The 27,996-nt window shown below is 41.6% G+C and overlaps 1 protein-coding gene across 8 annotated transcripts; it reads right to left on the reverse strand.

The window, feature by feature from the left end:
• Window positions 1-6,476: 6,476 nt before the first annotated feature.
• On the reverse strand, window positions 6,477-27,995 carry LOC110489271 (splicing factor, proline- and glutamine-rich). Of its 8 annotated transcripts, none has more exons than XR_005041310.1 (12): window positions 27,088-27,995; window positions 26,270-26,458; window positions 25,847-26,148; window positions 25,640-25,735; window positions 23,600-23,796; window positions 23,427-23,511; window positions 23,230-23,344; window positions 23,100-23,142; window positions 22,800-22,912; window positions 7,724-7,775; window positions 6,715-6,793; window positions 6,477-6,586 (listed from the first exon to the last, which is right to left on the reverse strand). XR_005041310.1 is itself a non-coding variant. In XM_036971114.1 (11 exons), the coding sequence occupies exons 1-10, from the start codon at window positions 27,847-27,849 to the stop codon at window positions 7,749-7,751; spliced, it is 1,929 nt and encodes a 642-aa protein (XP_036827009.1). In that variant the 5' UTR covers window positions 27,850-27,995; the 3' UTR covers window positions 6,477-6,793; window positions 7,724-7,748. The 8 variants fall into 8 exon arrangements, 3 of the variants coding, with proteins under 3 accessions (XP_036827009.1, XP_036827008.1, XP_021417622.2); XR_005041312.1 differs by having other exon boundaries at window positions 6,691-6,793; XR_005041311.1 differs by having other exon boundaries at window positions 6,678-6,793.
• Window position 27,996: the final 1 nt, after the last annotated feature.

Genomic DNA, 27,996 nt, shown 5'->3' on the forward strand with positions numbered 1-27,996 from the left:
CCAAATCCTGCAAAAATAACAATAAAAACACATACACATACAAAGTATTTAGTCAGCCACCAATTGTGCAAGTTCTCCCACTTAAAAAGATGAGAGAGGCCTGTAATTTTCATCATAGGTACACTTCAACTTTGACAGACAAAATGAGAAGAAAAAAAATCCAGAAAATCACATTGTAAGATTTTTTATGAATTTATTTGCAAATTATGGTGGAAAATAAGTATTTGGTCACCTACAAACAAGCAAGATTTCTGGCTCTCACAGACCTGTAACTTCTTCTTTAAGAGGCTCCTCTGTCCTCACTTGTTACCTGTATTAATGGCACCTGTTTGAACTTGTTATCAGTATAAAAGACACCTGTCCACAACCTCAAACAGTCACACTCCAAACTCCACTATGGCCAAGACCAAAGAGCTGTCAAAGGACACCAGAAACAAAATTGTAGACCTGCACCAGGCTGGGAAGACTGTATCTGCAATAGGTAAGCAGCTTGGGACCAAAGTACCAAAGCCTACCATCAGTAACACACTATGCCGCCAGGGACTCAAATCCTGCAGTGCCAGAAGTGTCCCCCTGCTTAAGCCAGTACATGTCCAGGCCCGTCTGAAGTTTGCTAGAGAGCATTTGGATGATCCAGAAGAAGATTGGGAAAATGTCATATGGTCAGATGAAACCAAGATACAACTTTTTGGTAAAAACGCAACTTGTCATGTTTGGAGGACAAAGAATGCTGAGTTGCATCCAAAGAACACCATACCTACTGTGAAGCATGGGGGTGGAAACATCATGCTTTGGGGATGTTTTTCTGCAAAGGGACCAGGATGACTGATCCGTGTAAAGGAAAGATTGAATGGGGCCATGTATCGTGAGATTTTGAGTGAAAACCTCCTTCCATCAGCAAGGGCATTGAAGATGAAACGTGGCTGGGTCTTTCAGCATGACAATGATCCCAAACACACCGCCCGGGCAACAAAGGAGTGGCTTCGTAAGAAGCATTTCAAGGTCCCGGAGTCTCCAGATCTCAACCCCATAGAAAATCTTTGGAGGGAGTTGAAAGTCTGTGTTGCCCAGCAACAGCCCCAAAACATCATTGCTCTAGAGGAGATCTGCATGGAGGAATTGGCCAAAATACCAGCAACAGTGTGTGAAAGGGTATATAACAAAGTATTGAGATAAACTTTTGTTATTGACCAAATACTTATTTTCAACCATAATTTGCAAATAAATAAATAAAAAATCCTACAATGGGATTTTCAGGATTTTTTTTCTCATTTTGTCTGTCATAGTTGAAGTGTACCTATGATGAAAATTACAGGCCTCTCTCATCTTTTTAAGTGGGAGAACTTGCACAATTGGTGGCTGACTAAATGCCCCACTGTATATATATAGCACCAGTCAAAAGTTTGGACACACCTACTCATTCAAGGATTTGTCTTTATTTGTACTATTTTCTACATTGTAAAATAATAGTGAAAACATCAAAACTATGAAATAACACATATGGAATCATGTAGTAACCAAAAAAATATTTTTTATATTTGAGATACTTCAAAGTAGCTACCCTTTGCATTGATGACAGCTTTGCACACTCTTGGCATTCTCTCAACCAGCTTCACCTGGAATGCTTTTCCAACAGTCTTAAAGGAGTTCCCACATATGCTGAGCCCTTGTTGGCTGCTTTTCCTTCACTCTGCGGTCCAACTCATCCCAAACCATCTCAATTGGGTTGAGGTCAGGTGATTGTGCAAGCCAGGTCATCTGATGCAGCACTCCATCACTCTCCTTCTTTGTCAAATAGCCCTTACACAGCCCAGAGGTGTGTTGGGTCATTGTCCTGTTGAAAAATAAATGATAGTCCCACTAAGCGCAAACCAGATGGGATGGTGTATCGCTGCAGAATGCTGTGGTAGCCATGCTGGTTAAGTGTGCCTTGAATTCTAAATAAATCACAGACGGTGTCACCAGCAAAGCACCCCCACACTATCACACCTCCTCCTCCATGGGAACCACAACATGCGGAGATAATCCATTCACCTACTCTGTGTCTCACAAAGACAGAGTTTGGAACCAAAAATCTAAAATTTGGACTCATTAAACTTAAGGACAGATTTCCATCGGTCTAATGTCCATTGCTCGTGTTTCTTGGCCCAACCAAGTCTCTTCTTCTTATTTGTGTCCTTTAGTAGTGGTTTCTTCACAGCAATTCAACCATGAAGGTCTGATTTGGCTGAGAATCATTGGTGGATAGCAATATTCAAACTGTGTCTCTGATTTTCAAGCAAAGTACCCATAAGGGCCACTAGATGTCATAATATTAGATAGAAATACAAATTCTAGATAGAACAGAAGGATGTCCTGTATTCATGACAGCCCTAGTGGCCTGATACTTCCCCAACAGGTTACCTTAACCTTTATCTAGTTTTTTTTTAGATTTCTCCTGGTTCTACAACTTGTGTATTTGGACACCCCCTCAAGTTAGTAGATTTAGCTATTTCAGCCACACCCTTTGCTGACGGGTGTATAAAATCGAGCACACCACCATGCAATCTCCATAGACAAACATTGGCTGTAGAATGGCCTTACGGAAGAGCTCTGTGACTTTCAAGGTGACACCGTCATAGGATGCCACCTTTCCAACAAGTCAGTTAGTGAAATTCCTGCCCTGCTAGATCAGTCAACTGTAAGTGCTGTTATTGTGAAGTGGAAATGTTTAGGAGCAACTCTGCATAGTGCCAAGTTTGGTGTAGGAGGAATAATGATCTGGGGCTGTTTTTCATGGTTTAGGATAAGCCCCTTTGTTCCAGTAAAGGGAAATCCTAATGCTACAGCATACAATGACATTCTAGATGATTCTGTGCTTCCAACTTTGTGGCAACAGTCTGGGGAAGGCCCTTTCCTGTTTCAGCATGACAATGCTCCCGTGCACAAAGCGAGGTCCATACATAAATGGTTTGTTGAGATCGGTGTGGAAGAACTTGACTGGCCTGCACAAAGCCCTGACCTCAACCCCATCGAACACCTTTGGGAAGAATTGGAACCCTGACTGCGAGCCAGGCCTAGTCACCCAACATCAGTGCCCAACCTCACGAATGCACTTTTTTTTTCTTTTCTAAAAAAAAATTAGAACCTTTAACGTTCTTATAAAGTTGTTTAATTGAAGGAACTTGTATTTACAGGTACTGCACATTAAAAAGCTCATCAGTGGTTGGATTTATTTATTATTCTGTGACAAATTGCCAGTCCATACTCTATTCTGAGCCTACACATACACCTTGCCAAAAAAATAACTAGTGATCTAATTTCGAGCCTTTCCAACTTACAGTATTTTCCGGGTAAGAAGATTTGTAACACACTTTGAAAATGTAGTACCATCCAAGGCTCTTTTCAGGCTAAATGCCTGGGATCAACTGAAAGACCAGCATACAAAGTGGCTTGCATAACTGAGCAGTCCTCAATTAAGACCTGTTGTTCCGAAACATGAAACCCAGAACCCTTCCTTAGTGGGTCGTGGGAAGTCACTTTATTTTTCCAGGGGCCTAATCAGGGTGTTTGTGAATCTTGGCCTTCCCCTACTGGAGTTTTAGGGAAGTGATCTTACTATCCAGCTCGTCCATAAACCCTTCATCCACAGATTCACTGTCCCCCTCCTCCCCCTTTCCAAATCCTTCCGTGGGCAAGAATATGTGAAGCTGTGTGCGTGCTGGCATAGGAGCGGCGGGAGGCCACGGTTGGCTGGGGAGGCTCAGGCAGGGCGTTCCTCTCACTGTTAGACCCTCCCCTTGTGACGACTGGCGGTACTGTATCACCAGAGGACGGAGCTCGCCTTGCTCCGTGGCCAGGGTCAGGCTTTGTGATCTGGGCTTCACCAGCTTTGGGTTGGGTCTGATGGGGTAGGAGAAGTGGGTGTACACTGGTCTGCTGCTCTGGCTTAGGTTATTTCCTACTACTGTGTCACAGGACATGCAGAGAGGCAGAGGTCGTTTTCGCAGAGGGTGACGGCGGTTGCGGGAAAACCCCTCGAACAAGGCTCGTTCTCCCGGGGTGAAGAGGGAGGGCTTGCTGATGCTGTGAGAAGAGCAAGTCAGACAGATAAAGATGGGACAGAGGCAAAGAGAAACACTGATCAGCAACTACGGGAAAATAACATAAAACATACTGTAAAACTAGACATGACGCCATAAAAGGTGAAATGTTGACACACTTTAAACATCCTTTAATCATTTGTGTTTCAGGAGCCTGAACAGAAACAAACCAATTACATTCAAACAAGCATTTAAGTCCTACTCTGCCAAAGGAACCGGTTGACCAGTGAAACATTCATATTGTACATTTGTCTTCATTGAGGAAATACAGTATTGAGTCTTGTTGAGATAGACTGTGTGAATTAAGTTAATTAGTTATTCAAAACCTGAGATGAGGACATTAACTGACTGCAGCAGAACATGTGGTGTCAGGGGATGTGTCCTGCTGGGGAGTGTTTCCATTCGTGAGGTATTTAAGTGCCTCACTCAGGTTTCACCTCCTATCCCCCAAGACACACAAACACAGCAATGTGTCCCAAAGAGAGACATATCCTCTTACACCTGAGATTTATGGAGGAAGGCGTCTGTTGTCAAAGCAAAGCGAAGTGTGTAAAGTACCTAATTTGATTCTTAATTGCTGGGAACTGCACAACTTGCTTTGCTTCTTTCCAACAGAAGTTGGGGCAATTAAACGCAATTTCCAGACAAATTAGGAAATAATCCCCATCCTTCCTCTCCTCATTATCCACTCAATTCAATGTATGATAACGTATTATGAATCAATATCACAATATTTTTCAGATACAAAGAGAACAGTTTGGATAGGCAATTGCGAAGGATTCTTACACAATGTATCTTTTGAACGTTGCACCAATGAAAATACAGCACAAAACCCACGTATAAAAAGTTCCTCCATTATATCTGGTCCGCAATTAAGTCCTCCAATAAGAACAATGCATTCAGCATCCAAGGCTATAGTGGTTGCATGGGCCCCAGTCTGGTACCTAGAAGTACGGGTATCAGCTTACCTGAGCGGAGTCATGGTGGGCTGCCTTTGCGGGGCTTTAACGGCAGCTAGGGAAGGCAGTCGGACAGTGTCACTTTGCCGGGTCCCATTGGGCCGAGGCAGAGGGGGCACAGAGTTGGACTGGAGGTAGGTTCGAACTAGAGCTCTGCTCCTCTGCATGGCTCTCTGGTTCCATAGCCCACCGGCATCCAGGCTAAGGCCAGGACGGGCTCCGGTGGTGCTCATGTCTCCAGCGGACTGCACAGGCCCGTCTCGGTGTGTGCACTGGCACCCCTGGGGGTGCATGCAGCCAGGTGAGGCTGATCAATGATTCATGCCCATTAAAGATGCATCGACGAGGCAGGCCAGGTGGATGCCAACTACTTTATTCCCTCTACCCTTCTTCCAGGGGTCAACTTACACAGGTAGGTGCAAGTGGCTATTGTGGGCCATGATTCACCTATTTATTTTACAAACTTCAGAAGTAATCAAATATTGCAGGGCAGATGTTTGGAGTTGAGACATTTGGAAGCATTCAAGTCAGAGCATGGACTACTTAAGTCTGCTTCATGTTGAATATGAACAAGTCAAAACCACTGCTTTCAGGTTCTTTAAAATGGTCATATATACACCAAGTTACCATTAGTATTTCCAGCTTAGTCTTCGGCTGCCCTGTGTGAACCCAATGATTACATCAGAACAGTAATACAATAAAATATATGGATTTTTAAAAAAGTCATGAAATGTCTACTCTAAGTGACTAAAGCAAGGGCATTGGGGGCAGTGTTTCTGCCCAAATAACTATTGCCTTAGACTAGTGCCAGGATCCAAGTCAAAAAAAAAAAAAAAACACATTCTCCATTCCTTGTTCCAGCCTGGTGTACCTTCAGCTGAACCATCTCCAGCATTGACAGCCAACCCACAGGATACAAGAGTGATCCAGCACAGGGAAACACAGCACCTTCCCCTTAATTGTAACTGGACAATCAGAGGCTTCCCAGACAGGTGAGAATAAGCATTTTGTGTGGTTGCGAGTTTAAACGCTTTGATATACTGGTAGAATGGAAGTCACAAGGCCTCAGTCAGAACAAGATAAATAGGTCAACCAAAATCTACTCATGGCAGATCTATAAACATACTTGGTGACGCATGTAAACATGCACATAAGTTCAATCAGTTCTATTCAATTGTTGAATAAGTAAAGAGGCAGTACTTTATTTTACACTTTAAATGGCATTGTAATTATGGTCATTTGACAAGCTTCACTAGGCACAATTTAGTACCAATTGTGTTAACTTACTATTTTGCCTGGTAAATTCCAGTGGAAACAGTAGTGTAAAGTGCTACCAGTTCTATTAAAATGGCCAAAACATCCCTGTGGATAGTAGTCGTCTCTAGAGATGCACTATAACAATTACAGATGTATTAAAAAAACAAAAACACAAGTCTCAAAGTTGAACCTTTTATTACAATAGCTTGTAGAAAAAATTAAATAATCTCCCGTTGAACTTCTAGCTTCTCTGCTGGTTGGAGCCTGGTGCGGCATCAGAACTCTTCCCTTAAGGGAGTGAGAAAAGAAAAATGGAATCAGTCGCTACAAACTGTCATCCATTGGAAATGTGAATCAAGGAATAACAACGCAACCACACCATTTAGACTAACATGTTGAAGAACAGTTCAACCAACCCGCAGAACCATTTCCGTGCTTTAGGAGAGACCAGAAAGGCCCCTGCTCCGGTTTGTACAGACAGTCTCTTCAGTTAACCTGCAAAAAAAAAGGTACATAAGTCAACTTCCACTAATAACAAAGCAACATTGCCAAAAACAAGGATTTCCATTCGTTTAGTATAAAGCACGTAACCCCGTAAGGTTGATGTCCATGCCTCTCGGAAATCTAATTAACATGATACAAAAATCATAATCAAAATGTGTCAGTTTAAGCTAGAGATTGGTTGGGTCTCAATCTACCGCATCCACTTATGTCACACTTGCGCATCTGCAGTGGAAGTTGAGAGAGCTAGAGCGGTGTTTGTCAGACAGACATCCTGAAAATCTGTATTCACAAAATCTGTCGCGTCCAAACGGTTTGACCCTATAAACTATTATGACCCCTCTATGGAAAGATGACTCACAAACACAATGGTGTTCTACGTTTTTCTCTACGACCCCCACAAGAGTCTTGGGACTTGTGTAAAGTTGGTACAGCTGATCTACCAACTTCTGTCTGTAGCGTGCAAATAGTTTGGGCTATACACTAATTTGACACTGCTGTGGAAAAGGTGAGACTCAAGAACATGTTTGTTTTTGCCCTAGGACGCCCACAGGCCTCAACTGGTTCCCCCGGTACCAGTTGAACAAAGTACATATGGAGACTTTAATATCTCAGATATAGAACAGACTTCAGAACAAACATCTCTTAGATGTGTATGGGCTAATAGCAGTATGGCTAAAAATACTTTCTAATAACTTCATACTTCAAGTCTTAAAAATAGCTGAATGATCCTTAAGACCTTAAATTCCATATAACTTAGTAGACACCCCTACCCAGCATAGCAAGGGCTTAGATTTATGGGTTAAGAGACAAATGCTTCAAAAAGGTAGACAATGCCTCTGCAACACTACATCAATTCAGACTAGTATTTGCCCTTTGGTGCAATGACAGTCTTCCACCTAGCCACTCGGGGAGGTAGCTTACCATATGTTAGACCAGGAGCAGCTCATCAGCCTCCTACAATCACCCGAGGCCCCTGCAGTGAGAGAGAAACAATGAGTTCGAAGCTAGGAACTTGGGAAAGACATTCCTATACAAATAGCTGTGGAATTGAGTGCTAAACTACATGGATGTAGAGGATGTTTATGGGAATTTTAAATTACAAAAACTATAGTACAGGCATGCACTAGATTTAATTGACTGACATACTGTAAAATGTGAAAGTAAAGAACTTGTGCCAAAAAGACATACATAAAAAAATAGAGCAAACCCAATAATACGGGTGCATTTTGACAAGTAGTAAGTATATATATCCTAGGTCACTTTATAGCTAATGTTTTTTGTAACTTCTGTGGTAACAGGCAAATGCGTAAGAGCCATAACACCAATCATGCAAATACGTGAGAACTGGAAACGGTTACAAAGCAAGGTAAGCTTGACTTGGTTGACACTGGAAAAGTATTGTTATAGCAAATCCCCAAAACGTCAGGACCTATGAAGACGCTTTCACCTTATACCTCATGATGGGTATTTGCGACGTCGGTCTTGCAGAGCGAGTTTGGAAAGGGCATAGCCCTTCCAGTAGCAGCCCTAAGGCCCTGGAGGGTAGTTCTGGCATCACACTCTGAAGGGGATACGGAGAAGCAGACTGACCACTCAAAGAGGAGACCTCCGAGGGTAAATGGATCACAGTGCAGACAGACACACGACAGCCCTGGGGCTGATTTCACTGCTCATGGTAGTTCTCTACACAAGACGCTTAGTCCAAGATTACCAACACTAAGTTTGCTGCATGAGACACCGTTTACATACAAGCTGCTACATCAAGGTTGGCACAGTCCTTGTGAACTGTACAGAAAAACCCTTTACAATTGATTGGCTGGCTGGCCACTGGCTTGAGAATGTCACTATAATAAGGACAATTGACAATACTTTGACGCATGAAATGCACAAGGGGGGAAACAGGCTGCCATTTTTTGACAGTGCCACAGATCATTTCAAAACACAGGAGAGAGAAAGAGAAAGTGCCTTTATGGCAGCTGCCACACTAAAGTGAAGTGCTCTTTATGCATATCTAGGTTGTGAATGACACAGATAGACCCAAACCCAGTATCTTGACTGTCCACCCCGCCCAAGAACAGCCCAGTGGATCAACACATTCTAGTTGAGCTTAGCAATACTCCAAAGTTACATTCTACATAAGTTAGGCTGTTCCCTAAATCAGCAAGGTGATTATTATTACCTCACAGTAAATAAATTAAAGCTGGGTCTAACAAAAGTCACATTAAACTAAAACCTTCCTAATTTACCTAGGGGAACAAATGAAAGTAATGAGTAATGAGCCGTAAACCATGAAAATTGAAGGTTGCCGATAATGCATGTCCAAAACAAAAACGGGCTACTGGTATGTGACAAGACAGCATTTCTGCCTATGACAAAGACCTCAAATATTAGTACAATTCACTGCTCTAGTATTTCTACATTGAGAATGCTGTGGACATGCCCGAATACCCATACTTGCGTTCTAAATAGGCTGAGTATGCAACAAAAAAAAAAAATCAATAATATGCAACATACTGATAGAGTATACTTTAAAATGCCCTGATGGCACTCATTTCAGCTGACCAATTAGATATGGGGATGCGCTACCAAAATCAAATAGTGGGAAAGAATACAATCTCGCATGACTCATTCTCAGTGTGAGAAAATAGAACGTCATAAAATGTTAATTTTTTGTAAATAGTATGGTTTATATGCCAGAATGTTAGACTAATTTTGGCTCTTCATTTAGTAGAATTCAATGCACTTTCCCATACTTCAATGGAACAGGTGGACTGCGAAAGATATAGGCTCTCTTCAAGTAGTCAAACAAAACTAACCCCCTTCATTCGGACGACGTCGAATAGCAAAGCTTCTGCGGCGGTGTTCAAATGTAGGCTAAGTTCAACTTAAAATGATAGTGTTGCACCGTAGGCTAAATCTTTGAAACCTAAAGGTGATCTGTTCTCATGGAAGTGTGTTTTGTTCTTACTAAATACTAAACCATCTTTTGATTACTGAATGTGTCGGCACCGGGGACTCTGGATGTGTCTGGGTTGATGTCATGTAGATTTATATATATTTTTTAATTCAGTCCTCCTGTTTAACATTATTTAAACATTTATGATCAAGCTGTTGCAGTCATCATCTCGCTCCCAATGAAGTGCTTTAGTGTATTATGTTGCTGACCAGCGGTGTCAGAAGGTGGCCCAAAAATTGCCAAAGACTGCTGCCACCCAAGACCGACTTCACTCTGCTACTGTCCGGCAAACGGTACCAAAGCATCGGCTCTCGGACCAACAGGCTCAGACAGCTTCATAAGACCACTAAATAGTCAAATGGTACCCAAACTATCTGCACTGACCCTACAGTCACTAGACACATACACCAGAGTTTCCCAAACACCAAGGTGTGCACGGTCTGGTTTTTGCCCCAGCATTACACAGCTGATTGAAATAGTCAACTAATCAAGCTTTGATAATTTAATAAATAAAATAAAAATTTAATTCAGCTGTGTAGTGTTGGGGCACGTTTGTTTTTCTCCCTCTTTGGGGTCCCAAGGACAGAGTTGTGGAAACGCCAAGATTTTTTTATTTAGTCGCTCAGTAGCAAAAAGTTAACGCCTACTCATTCCAGGGGGTTTCCTTTGACTATTGTCTACATTGTAGAATAGTGAAGACCTCAAAACTATTAAACATATGGAATTGTTTAGTAACCAAAGTGTTAAATCAAAATAAGATTGTTCAAAGTATCCACCCTTTGCCTTGATGACAGATTTGCACATTTGGCATTCTCTCAACCAGTTTCATGAGGTAGTCACCTGGAATGCATTTCAATTCACAGGTGTGCATTGAATTTCTTTAAATTCTTAATGTGTTTGAGCAAATCATGTGTTGTGACAAGGCAGGGGTGGTCTACAGAAGATATCCCTATTTGGTAAATGACCAAATCCTTATTTGGTAAATGACCAAATCCATATTTTGGCAAGAACAGCTCAAATAAGCAAAGAGAAACGACAGTCCATCATTACCATAACCTCTTGAAACTAGGGGGCACTATTTTTATTTTTGGAAAAATAACGTTCCCAAAGTAAACAGCCTATTTCTCAGGACCAGATGCTAGAATATGCACATAATTGTCAGATTGGGATAGAAAACCCTCTAAAGTTTCCAAAACGGTCAAAATATTGTCTGAGTATAACAGAACTGATATTGCAGGCGAAACCCTGAGGAAAATCCAAATCAGGAAGTGCCTCTTATTTTGAAACGGTTGATTTCCTATGCATCCCTTTTGGCCATTGAAAGGGATATCAACCAGATTCCTTTTTTCTAAGTATTCCCTAAGGTGTCTAGAGCCTTTAGACGTAGTTTCAAGCCTTTATGGTGAAGAATGAGCGTAAACGGCCAGCTGAGGGCTCTGAGCGATTCTTGCGTAAAAGACAGAGGTAGTGATTTTTCCTCTCGCTCCTACTGAAAAGCCAATTGTCCCGGTTGATATATTATCGAATAGATTGTTGAAAAACACCTTGAGGATTGATTATTAAAAAAAGTTTGCCATGTTTGTCGATATTATGGATATAATTGCATTTTTTTTCAGCGTTGTCATGACCGCTATTTCCGGTGGATTTCTCAACAACCAACAAACGGAGGTATTTTGGGTGTAAAAATAATCTTTATGGAACAAAAGGAACATTTGCTGTCTAACTGGGAGTCTCGTCAGTGAAGACATCCGAAGATCAAAGGTAAACGGTTCATTTGATTGCTTTTCTGATTTGTGACCAAGCTTCCTGCTGCTAGCTGGACATAATGCTATGCTATCGATAAACTGACAAATGCTCGTCTTGCTTTGGCTGTAAAGCATAATTTCAAAATCTGAGATGACAGGGTGATTAACAAAAGGCTAAACTGTGTTTCACTATATTTCACTTGTGATGTCATGAATATTTTCTAGTAATATTTTTGGACCGCTATGCTAATTAGTGTAGTTGATGACAATTCTCCCAGATCCAGGATGGGTAGTTCCAAGATTAAGACATGAAGGTCAGTCATTACGGAAAAATTTAAAAAACTTTGAAAGTTTAAGTGCAGTTGCAAAAACCATCAAGCTCTATAATAAAACTGGCTCTCATGAGGACAGCCACAGGAAAGACCCAGAGTTACCTCTGCTGCAGAGGATAAGTTCATTAGAGTTACCAGCCTCTCAAAATGCAGCCCATATGAAGTGTCCATTTGGAGATCTGATAGTATTTATAATTGGCTTAACGCACCACCAATGAGCTGTGGAGCTACTCAAAGTAACCAATTCCTTCAACTCAAAAAGAAGCACTGCTTCTTATCTCTTGCGCAAATAGCCTTCAGCCGTGTCTGTCCCGAGCTCACTGGCACAGGAAACTGAGGGCCCAGAATATTTTGCACAATATTGCAACATTCGCTAGTGCAAGTCTCTGGGCCTGACCCAAGTTAAGTTGATACAATGTTTCAAGTTCATTGCAGACAGGCCCATGCATAGCCAATGTGCTTTATATGATTTAAAATATATACTACCTGCAAGTTGCAATGTTTTTGTTGGCTTTACGTAGACTAATTTCACAGTTGGCAATGGAAGTTCCCTTTCAGTTTGTGTCATTTACATAGAATGTTGAGTAGACCATGACAATGATTTGGAAATATGAAGAGATTATTATTAATGAAACTGTTACAGGAAAATATGCACATGAAAACCATAACTGGCACACAGATCGGTAGAAATATATAGGCATTCCACATAAGGAAAAAAAAAAAGGTGGCTAACTCCGTGTAGCCCATCACTGGCAACTTCAGGAGAGTAAGGGCAGAATCTGCAAAAGCCAGCAGGAGAATTGTTAAGGTCTTTTTCTTCTGGTTGTCTACATACGGAAGAACGTAAAAACATTGATTTTTTTAAAGGTCAAAAGAATAGACGACTCAGTCAACCAAGATTTTTTTTAAAGTCGGGGACAGCCCCAATTAAGATAACTATATTGAATTGGAAATTATCCATTATCAGGCTGGTTAATTCAATGCCTGTCTGTTGAATTAGGAAAAACAATCACCCACACTTGGCCCCGCCCCGCCTACTCAGGAGCCGCATGCATCACGGTATGTGACTATGAGTAAAGTATGTAGTACGCTAATATGGGTATTCAGACAGTCTGAAATCTGATAATACTGACTCGTTAGAGGTTCTTCTGAGTTTTGCCTTAATATTGAAATGGACAGGGAAAATATCGCCAGCCAGTGTTTCATTGCAGACTCCCAAAACAAGCCAGTCCATGTAGCGCACACGTCAAGTAAAAAAGAAAAGGTCAACAGGATGAGTCTCATTTCCCCAGACAAACCCCATTCCCCCCAGAACAAATGTCAAGCCCTGAATATTGTTTGTTTACACAACACTATCTCTATTGCAAATAACTAGTTCGACTTGAGTCAGAGTCCTGTGCTCAAGTACTACGATACACCTTACTTGCAACATTTTGGCCTAGGTCTAAAATGTAGGCTACTGTATCAAGGTTTGCAATATAGGCAAAGTAAATGCTGTTGTAATACTAGGGAAACACTGGACAAAAGACAAGCTTCACAAATCACTTCTATTACTTGATGAAATAGGATGTCATAAATAGGATGTCATAAATAGGATATCAACAAAGCGCCGCCCACCAACGATTTATTGTGACTACCAATCGGTTACAAGTCCCTTCTACAGTGCCAAGGAAGCCATGAATTCAATGTCAAAATCCTAATGCCAGCTAAATCCAACACCACCCCCCCACACGTTTGTGAGAACTTTGCACTTGGTTTCAAAAGGTCATTACAGCTTGAAAGAGAAGGATCTGCAAAAGGAGTTGTGTTGACTACACTGGCCTAAAGTAGAGTTGAGGGTATTCACCATCATACACTATTCATTGTTGAGCCAGTGACACAGCCATCCATATACAGCTCGTTTCATAGAGACCAGCTTTGGTCAAAAAATGAAAGGGAAAATATCAGATACTGCACAGGCTAAAAAAACAAACATTGCCACAAGTTCACATACAGGAGGGAGGAACAAGTACTGCACTGTGATTCCATTTTTCAGAAGTGTGATGCCAGAACCCCTGTATCGTCACATTACGTGAGAGGAAGGTAGAGCAGTTAAGTTTGGCATATAAACAAATCATAAAACAGGAACACTTACCTTCAGTGGCTCTGTAAGCATACCTCTCGCTGCACACAAGTCCAGGCTCTACTGTCCACTGACTTCTGCAGAACTACTGATCCGCAACGTAATCAACTGCCGGAGCCTCTACTGTGGAATGGGGCAGGCTGGCTGTTGGACTTTATTGCACAGCTACTGCACCCCCATGCACTCACGACACTTGAATAAGACAAGCCTCTCGCTCCTTATAGGTACGCAGGTCTCCTGAGTCTGCTGAAGGGTGACGGGGAATAAGGGGAAGTTCTACCAAAGACTTCCATTGGTTATACAAGGTCTTTGATACAAAACTATCAGAGTGGAGTCCTTCTATAATCCATACAAAGCCAGGACAACACTATTCTAAAAATATATATACACTGAACAAAAATATAAAAACGCAACATGTAAAGTGTTGGTCCCATGAGCTAAAATAAAAAATCCACACGCACAAAAGGCACATCAAATTTTGTGCACCAATTTGGTTACATCCCTGTTAATGAGCATTCCTCCATTGCCAAAACAATCCATCCACCAGGTATACCATATCAAGTAGCTGATTAAACAGCATGATCATTACACAGGTGCACCTTGTACTGGGGACGATAAAGGGCAAATAAAATATGCGGTTGTCACACCGGCCTCACAACCACGTGTAACCACGCCAGCCCAGGACCTTCACATCCGGCTTCTTCACCCGCGGGATCAGAGACCAGCCACCCGGACAGCTAATGAAACTGACGGGTATGTCTGTAATAAAGCCCCTTTGCAGGGAAAAACTAACTATGCTTGGCCTGGCTCCCAAATGGGTTGGCCTATGCCCTCCCATGGCTTTGCCCCTGCCCAATCATGTGAAATCCATAGATTAGGGCCTAATGGATTTATTTCTGTTGTCCAATTTTCTTATGCGAACTAATTCTGTAAAATCTTTGAAATTGTTGCATGTTGAGTTAATATTTTTGTTCAGCATATATATAAAAAACTAAGGGGTGGTCTACATCCCCACTACAGGTGCATATAAACAAAGCTAGCAACATTTTAATCATTAGTTTGTCCCCTGATCTGTGATTCCATCTGCAAATGTAAGAGTATGATACTATGGCTGTGTTTAGGCAGGCAACCCAATTCTGATTATTTTCTCACTAATTATTCTTTTGACGAATCAGACCAGCTCTGAAAAGATCTGATGTCAAAATAACAATTAGTGGGACAAATAACAGAATCGGCCTGTCTGTAAACACAGCCCAAGAAGCTAAAATAAAGCAACCCATGGTAATTCTTTGTTAACATCAGATCTCCACAGATCAAGTCTAAATTCCATTTAAAATGAAGTCAGATCATTCTCAGTATATTGCTACTACTGGGCCTATATCCAACTGAGTTGCCTGTAGGCCTACATTAGTATGCCAGTTGACCAACTTGGTGAGTAGTCCAGCAAGAGCTGACCGAGTACACCTAGAAACATACACCCTAACAAGCAGTGCCAGATCCAATCATTGGTCTTGTTATTCAGCCATTCAGGCAAACTGGATCCCATAGTCTCCCAAATCATCTAGATCCATTGGCAATAACACCCAGTAAGAATATTAGATGGGGTGTCTGTTCCAATCAGTCGTTAAAATCAAAACTATTTCACCAACTGGTACCCTGTTACAATACTGAACACCGACTTGAACCTTAACTGCCAACTCTTCACTAAGGCAAGACTGTCTTCATCAGGTTGGTTGGTCTGTTTAAGACAAGTCATAGGAGTAAACTGTATTAAGTGCTACTCAGTTAGGCCTATGATTTCTTGGTTTAGAAAGGTCTCCTTACACACGGCAACCTTTAATAAGGTGGCCAAACCTGTCAAAGAAGAAATGTACAGAAAACAAACATTTAATGGTTTACATTACTTTTGTCAAGGTACTCAGATATTTGAGTAGACAACGGGTTAGATAAACTGAATGTTTAGTCATTTGATTAACATGCTCCACAACCATGATCGATCTTTTTGCTGTAATTCTTGAGCTCAATTTTGCCGAAATTGTAAGAGCCTATTGAGTTCAACTACATAGTGACTGGTGCTATTTCCATACCGATGTAAAAAAAAATATATATATTTAAAAAGGGTGAGAATTTCCTATCTTCAGTAAAGAAATGTTCCTACACAGAAAATGTTAAAATATTTTTTTTACCAAAAAGAAATCTATTTTAATTGCTGAGATATCTACCCTTTGGTGTGTGTCACCTTAAGTCTCAGTTGGAAAATAGATTTAGAGGTGTAATCAAAGACTTAAAAAAAAAAAAGTTGCAAAGTGCTGGCACTTTCATAACACATCTTCATAAATGCGTGAAAGATATCTGCCCTAATACTAGGGGAAGTTTGAGCCCATTATTTAATTCCCCAGAGTCAGGTGAACTTCTGGCTACCATTGGTCTATGCATCCAGATTGAAGAAAGGTAGTTTAGCAAGACAATGCTAAATAGCTTAGCACAAAGATGGGACGTTCAGGCAACACCCTCAAGACTTCTGGTCTTTGCGCTAAGCTAGCACAAACGCTAGCATTGGATCGCGAAACTACCCCTTTACCGCTTCCATGATGGTTTCAGACTTGTCTAATCTGCATGTGAAAATTCAGTGACAGTGGTACTCGCTGGAATGAATCAGTTCACACCACTCTTGGTTTATCAACAGCGCTTAGGCTAGGAGAGCTACTAAAGAAATCCAGGGAAAGAGCCATAAATAAAAAGGAGGCTGAAAAGTTCTAGGTTAGCATTGAGGGCAAAACCACACGCTACCGGTCCCCCTCACAGTTTCTCGTAATAACATGACCATTTGACTAATGACTTGCACACGTTAGACAGTGGCTGGAACTAGAATTTAGGTTAAGATTTGTAGATCCTTTTCATACATTCTGTTGTATGATACATTCATTGGAATGTAACAGATTACATAATGCAATGCCAAGAGACTTATGAATGAAGTGCTGCTTTTAAAAACATTAGAGATGGTCAAGGTGGACCTTGGTTCAATATGTAGCCAACTTCGGAACAGTCCAACATAACTCTGTTATCAACGCCAAAGAAACAGCAGTTGTCAAAGACCATATCACTTCAATTAGGGCTAGACAAAGTCATACGTTTAAAACATTGTTAATGAAAGTTGAAAAACTGAACCGAAACTGTCATTTTAGCAGACTTTCCAAGGGCATTACTAAATCCAGATTAAAAAAAGAAAGTGTTTTATACTGCTAGAAGCATTAGTCACGTTTGACACCAGGACTGCTTATTTCCGTTGTCAACATTGGGCCCCACAAGTACAATTTCTACTTGGCCCAACTGTGCTCTAAAATGTCAACTTTCTTGGCTTTAGCAATACTGTCTCAGTATGCATATTTGTTCAATTTCATTCACATGGGAACATGGTGATTAATAACATTAAAAAGTCACCCCCAGGCATTCCAACATACTAAATCCAGGGTAAGCTAGGCAATATATTAGTCAATAATTGACCCACTTATTAGATGGCGGCTAGAGCAAAAGGCTTGAAAACTCCTGCTGGGCTTATTTAGGGTAACTCGAAATTGGGCTAAAATAAACTTTAAGAGGGTTTGGAGAGAACCAACTGAAGTCTTTATTGTAAAGTTACATGTTTTTACTTCAAATCTTAAATGGCACAAAACACAGCCATTGAAAGGTGAGAAAAGTTGACATTTATCACCATTTACGACACGAGTCACAGAGCATGATACAACTGGAAAGAAAGTTATACATAGGTGAGATAGCGCTATGATCACTGAGGGTGACCAAAGTATTAATTTCACACTACTCCAAATACAAAATCAAAAAAAGAAAAAACCTAACTTGCCATAAAAATGAATGAGTCTTCAGGCTAAAATGCAAGAACACTTTCAACTTAAATACAACAATTATGACTCAATGTGAAGATGTTCAGAGAATCTACACAAAAACGCTGCTATGAATGACACTGAACAGATTTAAAAGCGGGGCTTCTTGGCAGGCCCATCAAACTCCTCACGGACCCTGCCAAACCCTTGGTTGTTAGGACCCAGTCCCCCCCGGCCTCCCTGAGGGAAGTTTCGCTCATTTCGCTATTGGGATTAACAACCATACCAAGGAGCCAGATTGGAGGGGTGGGGAGGGCAGTGCGGTGCACACAGTTCAAGTCCATATTGAGGGGAGGGGGTAGAGAGAGTTGGTTTTGTTTGAGAGCCATGACAAAATAAACAGCAGGAGACATGTCCAAGGGAAACGTTCGTTGAAATAGTTCCAATACGCAGATCCACAGGTGCCACAGGTAACATACAGAGAAGGAAGAAAGGGTAATGTTTTCGTTAGTTAGGTCCTACCATAGTCTGCTGTGCATGCCAAAGGCTGGGCTACATCATTCACTACTGGCATCAAGTGGAGCATTTTGGGGAAGACAGCCGGTTTGCTATGGCCCAACGGTTATATTTAATGCCAAAAACCTACAGGTAGGCCAGACAATAAATGCACTTCAGCGCTACAATTCCACCACAAATTCTTTGTGTAGAACTATATCAGGCCTATTTAACAATATAGCTGTAAATCTGTTGCTCGCGCTGCCTCTATTGCTTAAAACACACTAGTAGGATATCACTGCACGACTACAGTATTGCTGACCTTTCAAATGGCAATAAAATAAAAATGGGAAAAATATGATTTTAATCAATGAGCCCACAAAGTCCTACTCATTTGTTAAACTTGAAGCTTTCATGGCTTTAGTAAAACACTGGACCGAGGGGGGGTAAATTTCACATTACAAACTACAAGTTTAAGCGAGTCTACAGGATTGCCAATAGGCTAGAACTAATTAAAGTAGATGTTCATTAGCCTAATCCTGACATGTTACTTGCAGGGTCTACGCTTTATAGAGTGCCATTTCACCAACCAAACCTTCTACAATTTAATAAGCATCACATATTTGGAAATATGCCAGTAGTTGACGCAAAATAGGTCCATATTGGTTAAGACTCAAAACTGAAGTTTCACAGCAGTTGTGGCAAATCCAGATTATCTACTGAAGTTCCTGGACGAAAAGACCATGTTCCATTTTGCATACACACAAATTGCCACCCTGCTGCTGTACAATTCCGGTGGCAAAATAAAACATTTTTTTCCAAAGGTGAAATTTCCCATTTGAAGTAAATCTCAATGTTATGCAAATGGAATGTTTTAGGGTCCTTAAACCATTTTAGTGATTTGGCTTGATTGAGAAACTCGCCCCAGCCACGATTCACTTCCTCATTGTTCGTTGTGCAGCATCAGAGCATACCAAAAAACATGTCCTTTTAGAAACAGACACACTGTCAGTATAGTAACGTAGGTCTTTAGATGTTGTACACATGACATTCCGAACTTTATTCACAACGTTATGTTCCATTTATTTGACAAGCCATTTCTTCTACCAGCTGTGTTGCGCAGTCTGTGTCCATGTACTATAGGGACAGGCTCAGCCTGCAAAGCTGTGTGAGGTAAACAGCACGACTCAAACAAAATGGATCACAACGTTGCGAAGAAAGTTAGGGGAAACAAATTGTGTACAACATTAAAGACCTACGTAACTACACTAAATGGATGTGTTTGGGTGCTTTTGTTCATGTCTTTGGCGTGCCCTGATACAATTCCTCAGCGCTCCTTGTGTCGTATCGCGGCTGGGGTAAATTTCTCAAAATAAGCCACATCACATTGGGTGTCTGGACTAGAGGTCAACCGATTCTGATTGTTCAACGCCGACACCGATTGAAGGACCAAAAACGTTACCGATTAAAATCGGCCGACTACATTTTTAAACATTTTTTTTTAATCATGACAAGAACAATACTGAATGAACAAAGAAAACGTATTTTTACTTAATATATAAATAAAAATCTATTTAGCCTCAAATAATGAAATATGTTCCGTTTGGTTTAAATAATGCAAAAACAGTGTTGGAGAAATAAACGTGCAATGCTCAGAACATGAGAACATAGGAAAGCTGGTGGTTCAATATTCCCGGTTAAGTTATGACTCGTCGACCATTTCTCTATACCATTTGAATTTAATATATTTTTGACTATTGGATGTTCTTATAGGCACTTTAGTACTGCCAGCCTAATCTCGGGAGTTGATAGGCTTGAAGTCATAAAAACAGCGCTGTGCTTCAAGCATGGCTAAGAACTGCTGGCAAACGCAGTAGTGTGCTGTTTAAATGGATGCTTACAAGCCTGCTGCTGCCTACCACTGCTCAGTCAGACTGCTCTATCAAATTATAGACTTAGTTATAATACAACACAGAAATAAAAGCCTTTGGACATTAATATGGTAAAATCCAGAAACTATAATTTAGAAAACAAAACGTCTATTCTCTCGGAACCGCTCCGTATTTTATCGAACAGGTGGCAACCAACTCTAAATATTGCTATTACATTGCACAGCCTTCAATGTTATGTCTTAATTATGTAGAATTCTGGCAAATTAGTTCAGTTTGCAACGAGCCTGGCGGCACAAACTGTTGCTTTCAGTGCAAGCAGAGTCAGGGTATATGCAAGAGATGTGATAATTTCCCTAGTTAATATTGCCGGCAAACATTAATTTATTTTAACTAAATATGCAGGTTTAAAAATAAAACACTTGTGTATTGATCTTAAGGCATTGATGCTCATGTTAGGTACATTTGTGCAACGATTGTGCTTTTTTGCAAATGCGCTTTTGCTAAATCACACATTTGGAGAAGTTGAAGTAGGCTGCGATTCAATGATAAATTAACAGGCACCTCATTGATTACATGCAACACAGGACAAGCTAATAGTAGTAATAGTAGTATAATAGTAATATCAACCGTGTGTAGTTAACTAGTGAGTATGTTAAGATTCCTTTTTTTTTTACAAGTTAAGTTTAATGCTAGCTAGCAACTTACCTGGCTCCTTGCAGCAACAAGGTCCTTTTGGAGCTGCACTCACGTAACAGGTGGTCAGCCTGCCACGCAGTTTCCTTGTGGATTACAATGTATTCGGCATCCAAAAAGACCGCTTACCGATTCTTATGAAAACTTGAAAAATCGGCCCTAATTGAGCGGCCATGTCAATTAATCAGTTGACCTCTGGACCCTTCTAGAACATTTCAGTTTTACATCAAAGATAGAGATTTACTTCAGATATAGGAATGATGTATTTTAAGGTGTCCTAAACATTTGTTGACCTTTTACCCCAGTCATATTCAGAATACTTTGGTTTGAATTAGGCCATGTTTCACACTTTAAAATGCCTAAACTCTAAAAATGAAATTACACCTATTGGTATGTTGATGTAGGCACTGTGTAAAAACTGTATTAATCGTTGATTCTACTTGGACACAATATGCCTAACAAAAGCAGGCTTAGTTAAGGAAGGCTTAGCCATAGCCATTTTCTTCAAACAAATAAATGCTTGGCCAATTAATTGTAGTTCTAATGTCAACAATAAATGGCATCCCAATTTGTCATTGCGTCCGTGTGTGTAGCGGCAAGACCAGACAGTAACATATCTACTAGCCATCTTCCCTTCAGAGCAATCTTACCTTCCCCATGCGATCCCTGCACTATAAAAAGGTGGGGTCATTTTGCATTGCTTGCACCAAAGAACAGAAAAACTGACACGTGGAGATATCAGTAAGACATGTTGTCGAACTGCACAATCCAGTATCGAAAAGCAACATCTGCTCACCTATTGCAAAAGCAGCCGACCTGTTGTGCCGTTTTTCCTGCCAGATTGTTTTGCCACCCTTGAGTCAAAGCGGCCGTGTGCCATTACACTAATTGATAGATCCTTGACAGTATAAAAACTTAACTCATACAAAACGCAAGCTGTATCACTTAAAACGGACTTAACAGCTTTGCGTCAGAACATTTAAGGAAGTTACCAGATATTTAACTGGTCAACTTATTAATTGCATTTAGCCTATAGCATAAAAAAAAAGGACATTAATACACCTGCCTGCCATAGGCCTAATGCGGATGCCTTCATCACATTCTGGGCTTTAGAGGGTTTCACCCACAGGGTACAAATAGCACACGTTTCCAAGCAGTCAATGCAATGCCTGTCATCCTCAGTTCTTCATATTCTGTTATGCAAGTTGCACTAAGGAGCTTACCCATTAGCTCAATGGTATGTCAAGAGACATTTGCTTCATAATGCAACCTGTACTAAAACCCCTCATTTGAATTGCTTCGACAAGGTGGTGGCTGGGGAAACATTACAACAACTAGGTAGTCAATCCATGCCACAATAGAACATTGCAGGAAGTTCACTTCACACTGAGGCCCCTAAAAATATTTCCAGGTTTCACCAAAACAGCATCTGTACCATTTCATGTGATAGCATGAAGTTCAATGATTGTATGGGGAAAGTACTAAATCCACAAATTGCCACAAAAAAATGCTGCCGGGTGACATCTTTCCACTTGCCAAGAAAAAGTGCCTGTCTGGCTCACACAAGACAGGGCTTGCAACTGGTCCATTACACGAAGGAGCTTTGAGAAAGCACTGGAACACAATTCACCGGGTTTAGTACAGGTTGATTATTTTCAGCTGAATTACAGGCTGTAAGAGTAGAGGAACTGAGGGAACATGCTGTTGCTGAAAACAGCCGTTGAGCACAAATTTAATCTCAACATGGCAGAGATGCCGCAGAAGATGCAAACAAGCTTCATTTCTTCCACACGCTTCCAAACTTGGCCGACCGGAGCAAAACCCATCTACTTCACTCTCCCTGATGACAACTACAGCAACCAGTGGAAAAACCCACACTCAACTGGGCCCTATTAGTTTTGGAATCCATTTGGAATACATTACCATTTCGTTGGGCATCATGGCTCCCCCAGTGCTGGGTCCCCCCATGCCTTGGTGTCCCATGGGGAACTTCTGGTTGGGTGAGCCAAATTGATTGTCTAGTAGGGACAACAGGACTAAACGTCATACATTAAAATGAGAGTCAGGGCAGCTTAAGGGCAATGTCATCATATGCTTTTTTAAAGCAGTCAAACTAGGTACTCTCGTTCCAAAACACATTTCTGGGTCAAGCTGAAAATCAAGATATGGGTTGCAAGAACTCGTTACAATTCATGAAAACAAATTGTTATAAGATTTACTCACCAGCCATGCCCATGGTGCCACCCTGAGTCATTCTCATATCCCTCTGAAATCAAGACAGTAAGAAGACGCAGCTCAGTTACAAATGTCAAGGTCTGAATGGTTGTATGATACTCTGCTCAGGTTAACTTACATTGTCCATGAAGTTGCCACTCCTGTAGGCCTCCTCACGCTTGCGGCGCATTTGCTCCTCAATCTCCCTCTGGCGAAGCATCTCTTCCTCGCGTATGCGACGCTCCTCCTCCTGCCTGTTATGCACACTGCCAAGTTTCAGTAACATTCCAATGAATAAATTGTGGAACAAACAGTAACTCAAACCAGTTTCAATACCTGAGCTGCATCTCTTTCCTCTTCTGCATCTCTGCACTGTGCATCTCTTCCATGCGCCGTAGTTCCTCCTCCCGCCTCAGCAGATCTAAACAGAGTGCAAGAACATACATCTAAGACAATGCTAAAAGCTTTTCTATTTTGAAAAGTGGTCGTTTGTCCCAAGCTAAACTTGCCTTGGCGGATCATGTTGGCCTGGTGCACATGGAACGCATCGTCCATCTCTCCCTCCAGTTTCTCACGGGCTTCGCGAATGTTCTTCTCCACCTGCTGCCGCTGCTGCTTCTCCATGTCATCCAGGGACTTCCAGCGCTTAGAGTATTCAAACTCAAATGTGCCAGGACGGGCAAACCTGGGCGGTTCCTCCCGCTCCCTGCAGCCACAAGTTGTTAGAATAGAAAGTTGTAACCAAGACGTGCATAGAGGGGTACTCAACATGGGTAATAATTTTATCAGAAAATCAACTGGAATGGATTTTTAATCTCTTGAGTGTAGGGGGCAGTATTTTGATGTTTGGATGAAAAACGTACTCATATTAAACTGCCTATTTCTCAGGCCCAGAATATGCATATAATTGTCAAAAGTTTCCAAAACTGTCAAAATATTGTCTATGAGTATAACAGAACTGATATTGCAGGTGAAAAACTGAGGAAAATCAAACCCGGAAGTGGCCTCTATTTTGAAAACGCCATGTTACATAGCCTGCCTTCAATCCATTTAAAGGGATATCAACCAGATTCCTTTTCCTATGGCTTCCCCATGGTGCGAACAGTCTTTAGACAGTTTCAGGCTTTTATTTTGAAAAATCACATCCATTTTCTCTCTCTACTAATGAAGCTACATTCCCGGTTGATATATTATCGATTATATATTGTAAAAACAACCCGAGGATTGATTATAAAAACGTTTGAAATGTTTCTATGAACATTACGGATACTATTTGGAATTTTCATCTGCGATGTCGTGACAGCTTGAGCCTGTGGATTTCTGAACATAACACACCAACAAAATGGAGGTATTTTGAATATAAAATGAATCTTTATGGAACAAAAGGAACATTTATTGTGTAACTGGGAGTCTCGTGCGTGCAAACATCCGAAGATCAAAGGTAAGCGATTTAATTTATTGCTTTTCTGACCAATCTACTTGGCTGCTAGCTGTTTGTAATATTGTCTACTGAGAGAGATGTGCTTACATAAACGCTTGGTATGCTTTCGCAGAAAAGCTTTATTGAAATCTGACACGCCAGGTGGATTAACAAGCTAAGCTGTGTTTTGCTATAATGCACTTGTGATTTCATGAAAACTAAATATTTGTAGTAATTTAATTTGGCGCTCTACAATTCAGCGGTGGTTGACGAAAATGATCCCGCTAACGGGATGGGTGCATCAAGAAGTTAACAGCTGTCTCATCTACCAACCCAACATCTGGTAAGCACTTTAGATCAACAAATACCACCTTAACGAATGCCCGTTTTGGATTTATAATCCTTCTTAAACATTGTGTTTGAGCTACAGAGTTGTGGGTTGTGGCACTGGATTTTTCTATTTCTGCACCCATAGATAGCAACCAATTGTCTGTGTGATTAACGGGGGCTGAGCTAGAGCTGTGTTGGTGAGAATGCACATCCAACCCGGAAGCCAATGTGTTGGAGGAAACACCGTACACCTGGCCCGCATGCACTGCGCCAGGCCCGCAACACCCAGGAGGCTGGGTCCAGATTTTTAATACAAACTATTAAAAGCAGAGACTCACGAACACGTTACATGTTTTGCTCTACGGTTCATACAAATTCATTTGTGGCGGGTTTTTGCTTTGGCAGTGCCTATTTTTATTGACATTTGTCAATAAAACTCAGGAATGCAACAGTTTGTCTAAATGTTTTTTTCTACTTGAAGCCCTTGTTGTCCTGAAAATAAAATGGTATTCCACTTCATCGTTAAGGCAAATATGGACATGCAGAGACATGAAAAGCAGATTGCTGGAATCTCTGTAATGATAGGGCTAGCAGCGCAGTTTGCATGAAAAGATCTGCCCGGGCAGCACCTGGCCACAATAGCCATGTTTCCAATTCTCACCTTAACTCAAAATGAGCATAACATCCAAAGGTATACTGTGGTTGTGGTAATAAGAAAACAAAACATGCACACCTATCAAGCACAAAATCCCATATGCTATTGAATTAAAGCCATTTAGTTATATGAAGTGAGGGTTACTTATGATAGTTGTGGTTCTTCTGTGCCAGTTTCTCTGGTAGACCATCCTCATCATCATATTGTTCAAGAGGCTCAACGACAATTGGACGAGGTGACCTAAGACATTAAGAGTATCAATTACAGCGTAACAGCATGAGCCATTAGGAGAAAGCTTCATATGCATTTCATGTTCTACTTAAAGTTGCCAAATAGATGTATACAACTTACGTGGTGAGCAAGAAGACGCCATCGTTGCAACGATCCAGGGCCTTTCGTGCAGCAGGCTTAGAGGCAAATTCAACAATGCCCTTGCCAGTGGAACGCCCGCGATCATCTACAATTACCACAGCTCTCTCTACCACTCCAAACTGGGAGAAGGCCTCCTCCAGTAGCTCATTGGAAACGAAAGGTGACAAGTTCTTCACAGACAGTGCAGCAGAGTGAGTTGCGAAGCGCACCCGAAGAGGTCTGCCTTTCATGGGCACATCATCCAGTTCAGCTTTAGCTATCTCAGCCAATGCACGGGATTCCTGGAATGGTAGAAATGCTTTTAAACTGTAACTAGAGGGGGCACTAAACACCAAAAATTACTTTATGGTAGAGCCAACTACCAAAATGACAATGGTTATGCAACCAGTGTGGTGCACTTACCAGGCGTATGAAGCCAAAGCCTTTGTTTTTGTTGATGAAAATCTCACTGGGCTCGCCATACTTCGCAAACAGCTTCTTGAACGTGTCATCTGAGATATCATTGGGAAGGTTGCCAATGAAAAGGCGGCATCGTTGAGTGTATGTCTTCTCGCCAGGTCTGCGCAGCGATGACAACGTCGCTCTCAACTCCTACAGACAGAGACAACGTTCAGTTTCAAATACTAAAATGTCAATGATAGTGTTACTTGAAATTAACCTTAATCGTAATTAAACTAAACCAAAATGTAAAAGTATTTGGGATAAGATTAACTATTAGGATTGTATGAAATTATCATGGGGACAAAGGATCCAGTTAGTACTAGCTAGCTGGGGTATATGCATGTTACTCAACCGGTTTTACACCCCCCCCAGTTGAAGATAAAGGCCCAACTTTTAGTTTACGTCTTCTCAGTCGCCTATTCCATGCGCTTGTTAACCGCGTCGTGTGGATGCATATATATAAATTAGCTTTCAGTAACATTGTCGAAATGTACCCGTGGTTTAATTTTTTTTCAATTTAAAAAATATTTACACCGTCGTCGCTAGATTCACACAAAATGGCCGACGTGTCTCCCATGTAACAGTTAGCCACCTAGCTTAATTAGCTAACGTTCGCTGGCTAACTCCGCAACGTTTTTGAACGGAAAGCTTTACTAGCTCAGTGGGTCCACTTGTATTTAACATAACACAGCTCCACAGCTAACATTAGCTAAAATACAGTAGTTAATTAACATACCAATTACGGAATGTTAGTTTGACTGACTGACGTCCTTACTAACCTTGGGGTGCTGGGCTTCCTCGGCCTCCATTTGAGTATTCTGAGTTTGAGGTTCAGGTTTTTTGTTAAAGGGTGCAGATTTATGCCCATTTCCATTGGCGTTGCCTGGTCTTTGCTGGTTCCTATTCATTTGGTTTGGTGGGGGAGATGAAAGTGCTGGTTTCTTCATTTGGTTTGGTGGGGGAGATGAGATTGCGGGTTTCGGAGGAACAGGCTTCGGAGGTGGGGACTGCATTTTTGGTTGACCTATCGGCGCTGCTGCTGCGGCTGCTGGAGGTGTAGCTGCGGCTTTCGGGGGTGCTGCTGCGGCTTTCGGGGGTGCTGCTGCGGCTTTCGGAGGTGCTGTTGCAACAGCCGGAGGTGCGGCTACAGGTGCTGCAGTCGCTGGAGTTGTTGCTGTAGGCGCCGGAGGTGCTGCTACGGTCGCCGGAGGTGCTGCTGCGGCCGCGGCCTGCTGTTGCTGTACGGGGCCCTTCATGGTTAGCGCAGGGCCAGGAGTAGGTGGTGGCCGAATCGGTTGAGCGCCTGGCTGGGAAATAGTAGGTGGCATAGGCTTCTGAGGGGTCATCGGACGTATCTGGTTGGGTGGTTTTCCAAAGTTACCGGGATGAGGCCCTCGTTGAAAGGGGTGTTGGTTTTGTCTGAAATTATTCAGGTTACCCATTCCACCTCGCATCGGACCACCAGGCCCAGCTCCCCGGCGTTGAAATCCAGCTCCACGGTTATTTCCTCTAACGTTAATGTTAAATCTGTCCCGAGACATTTCAACGTTGTAGGATCACTGGATAAAATATGTAATATATCGTTAAGCGTAAACAAAGCGTTTAAGTATGTAGCTAACTAACTGCTTTTGTTCCGAACAGCTCTCCTTCTTTTCTAAAATGGCGATTCAAAAACATCGTCGTAGTGA

Source organism: Oncorhynchus mykiss, chromosome 32 (assembly GCF_013265735.2).
Source record: "Oncorhynchus mykiss isolate Arlee chromosome 32, USDA_OmykA_1.1, whole genome shotgun sequence".
Lineage (NCBI taxonomy): Eukaryota > Metazoa > Chordata > Actinopteri > Salmoniformes > Salmonidae > Oncorhynchus > Oncorhynchus mykiss.

Coding starts and splice junctions, on each gene's coding strand:
- LOC110489271 (XM_036971113.1), bottom strand. CDS start 27,849: ATGTCTCGGGACAGATTTAACATTAACGTTAGAGGAAATAACCGTGGA. Junction 26,149..26,269: donor GCTTTGGCTTCATACGCCTG/GTAAGTGCACCA, acceptor CTACCATTCCAG/GAATCCCGTGCATTGGCTGA. Junction 23,512..23,599: donor GGCCAACATGATCCGCCAAG/GCAAGTTTAGCT, acceptor CACTCTGTTTAG/ATCTGCTGAGGCGGGAGGAG.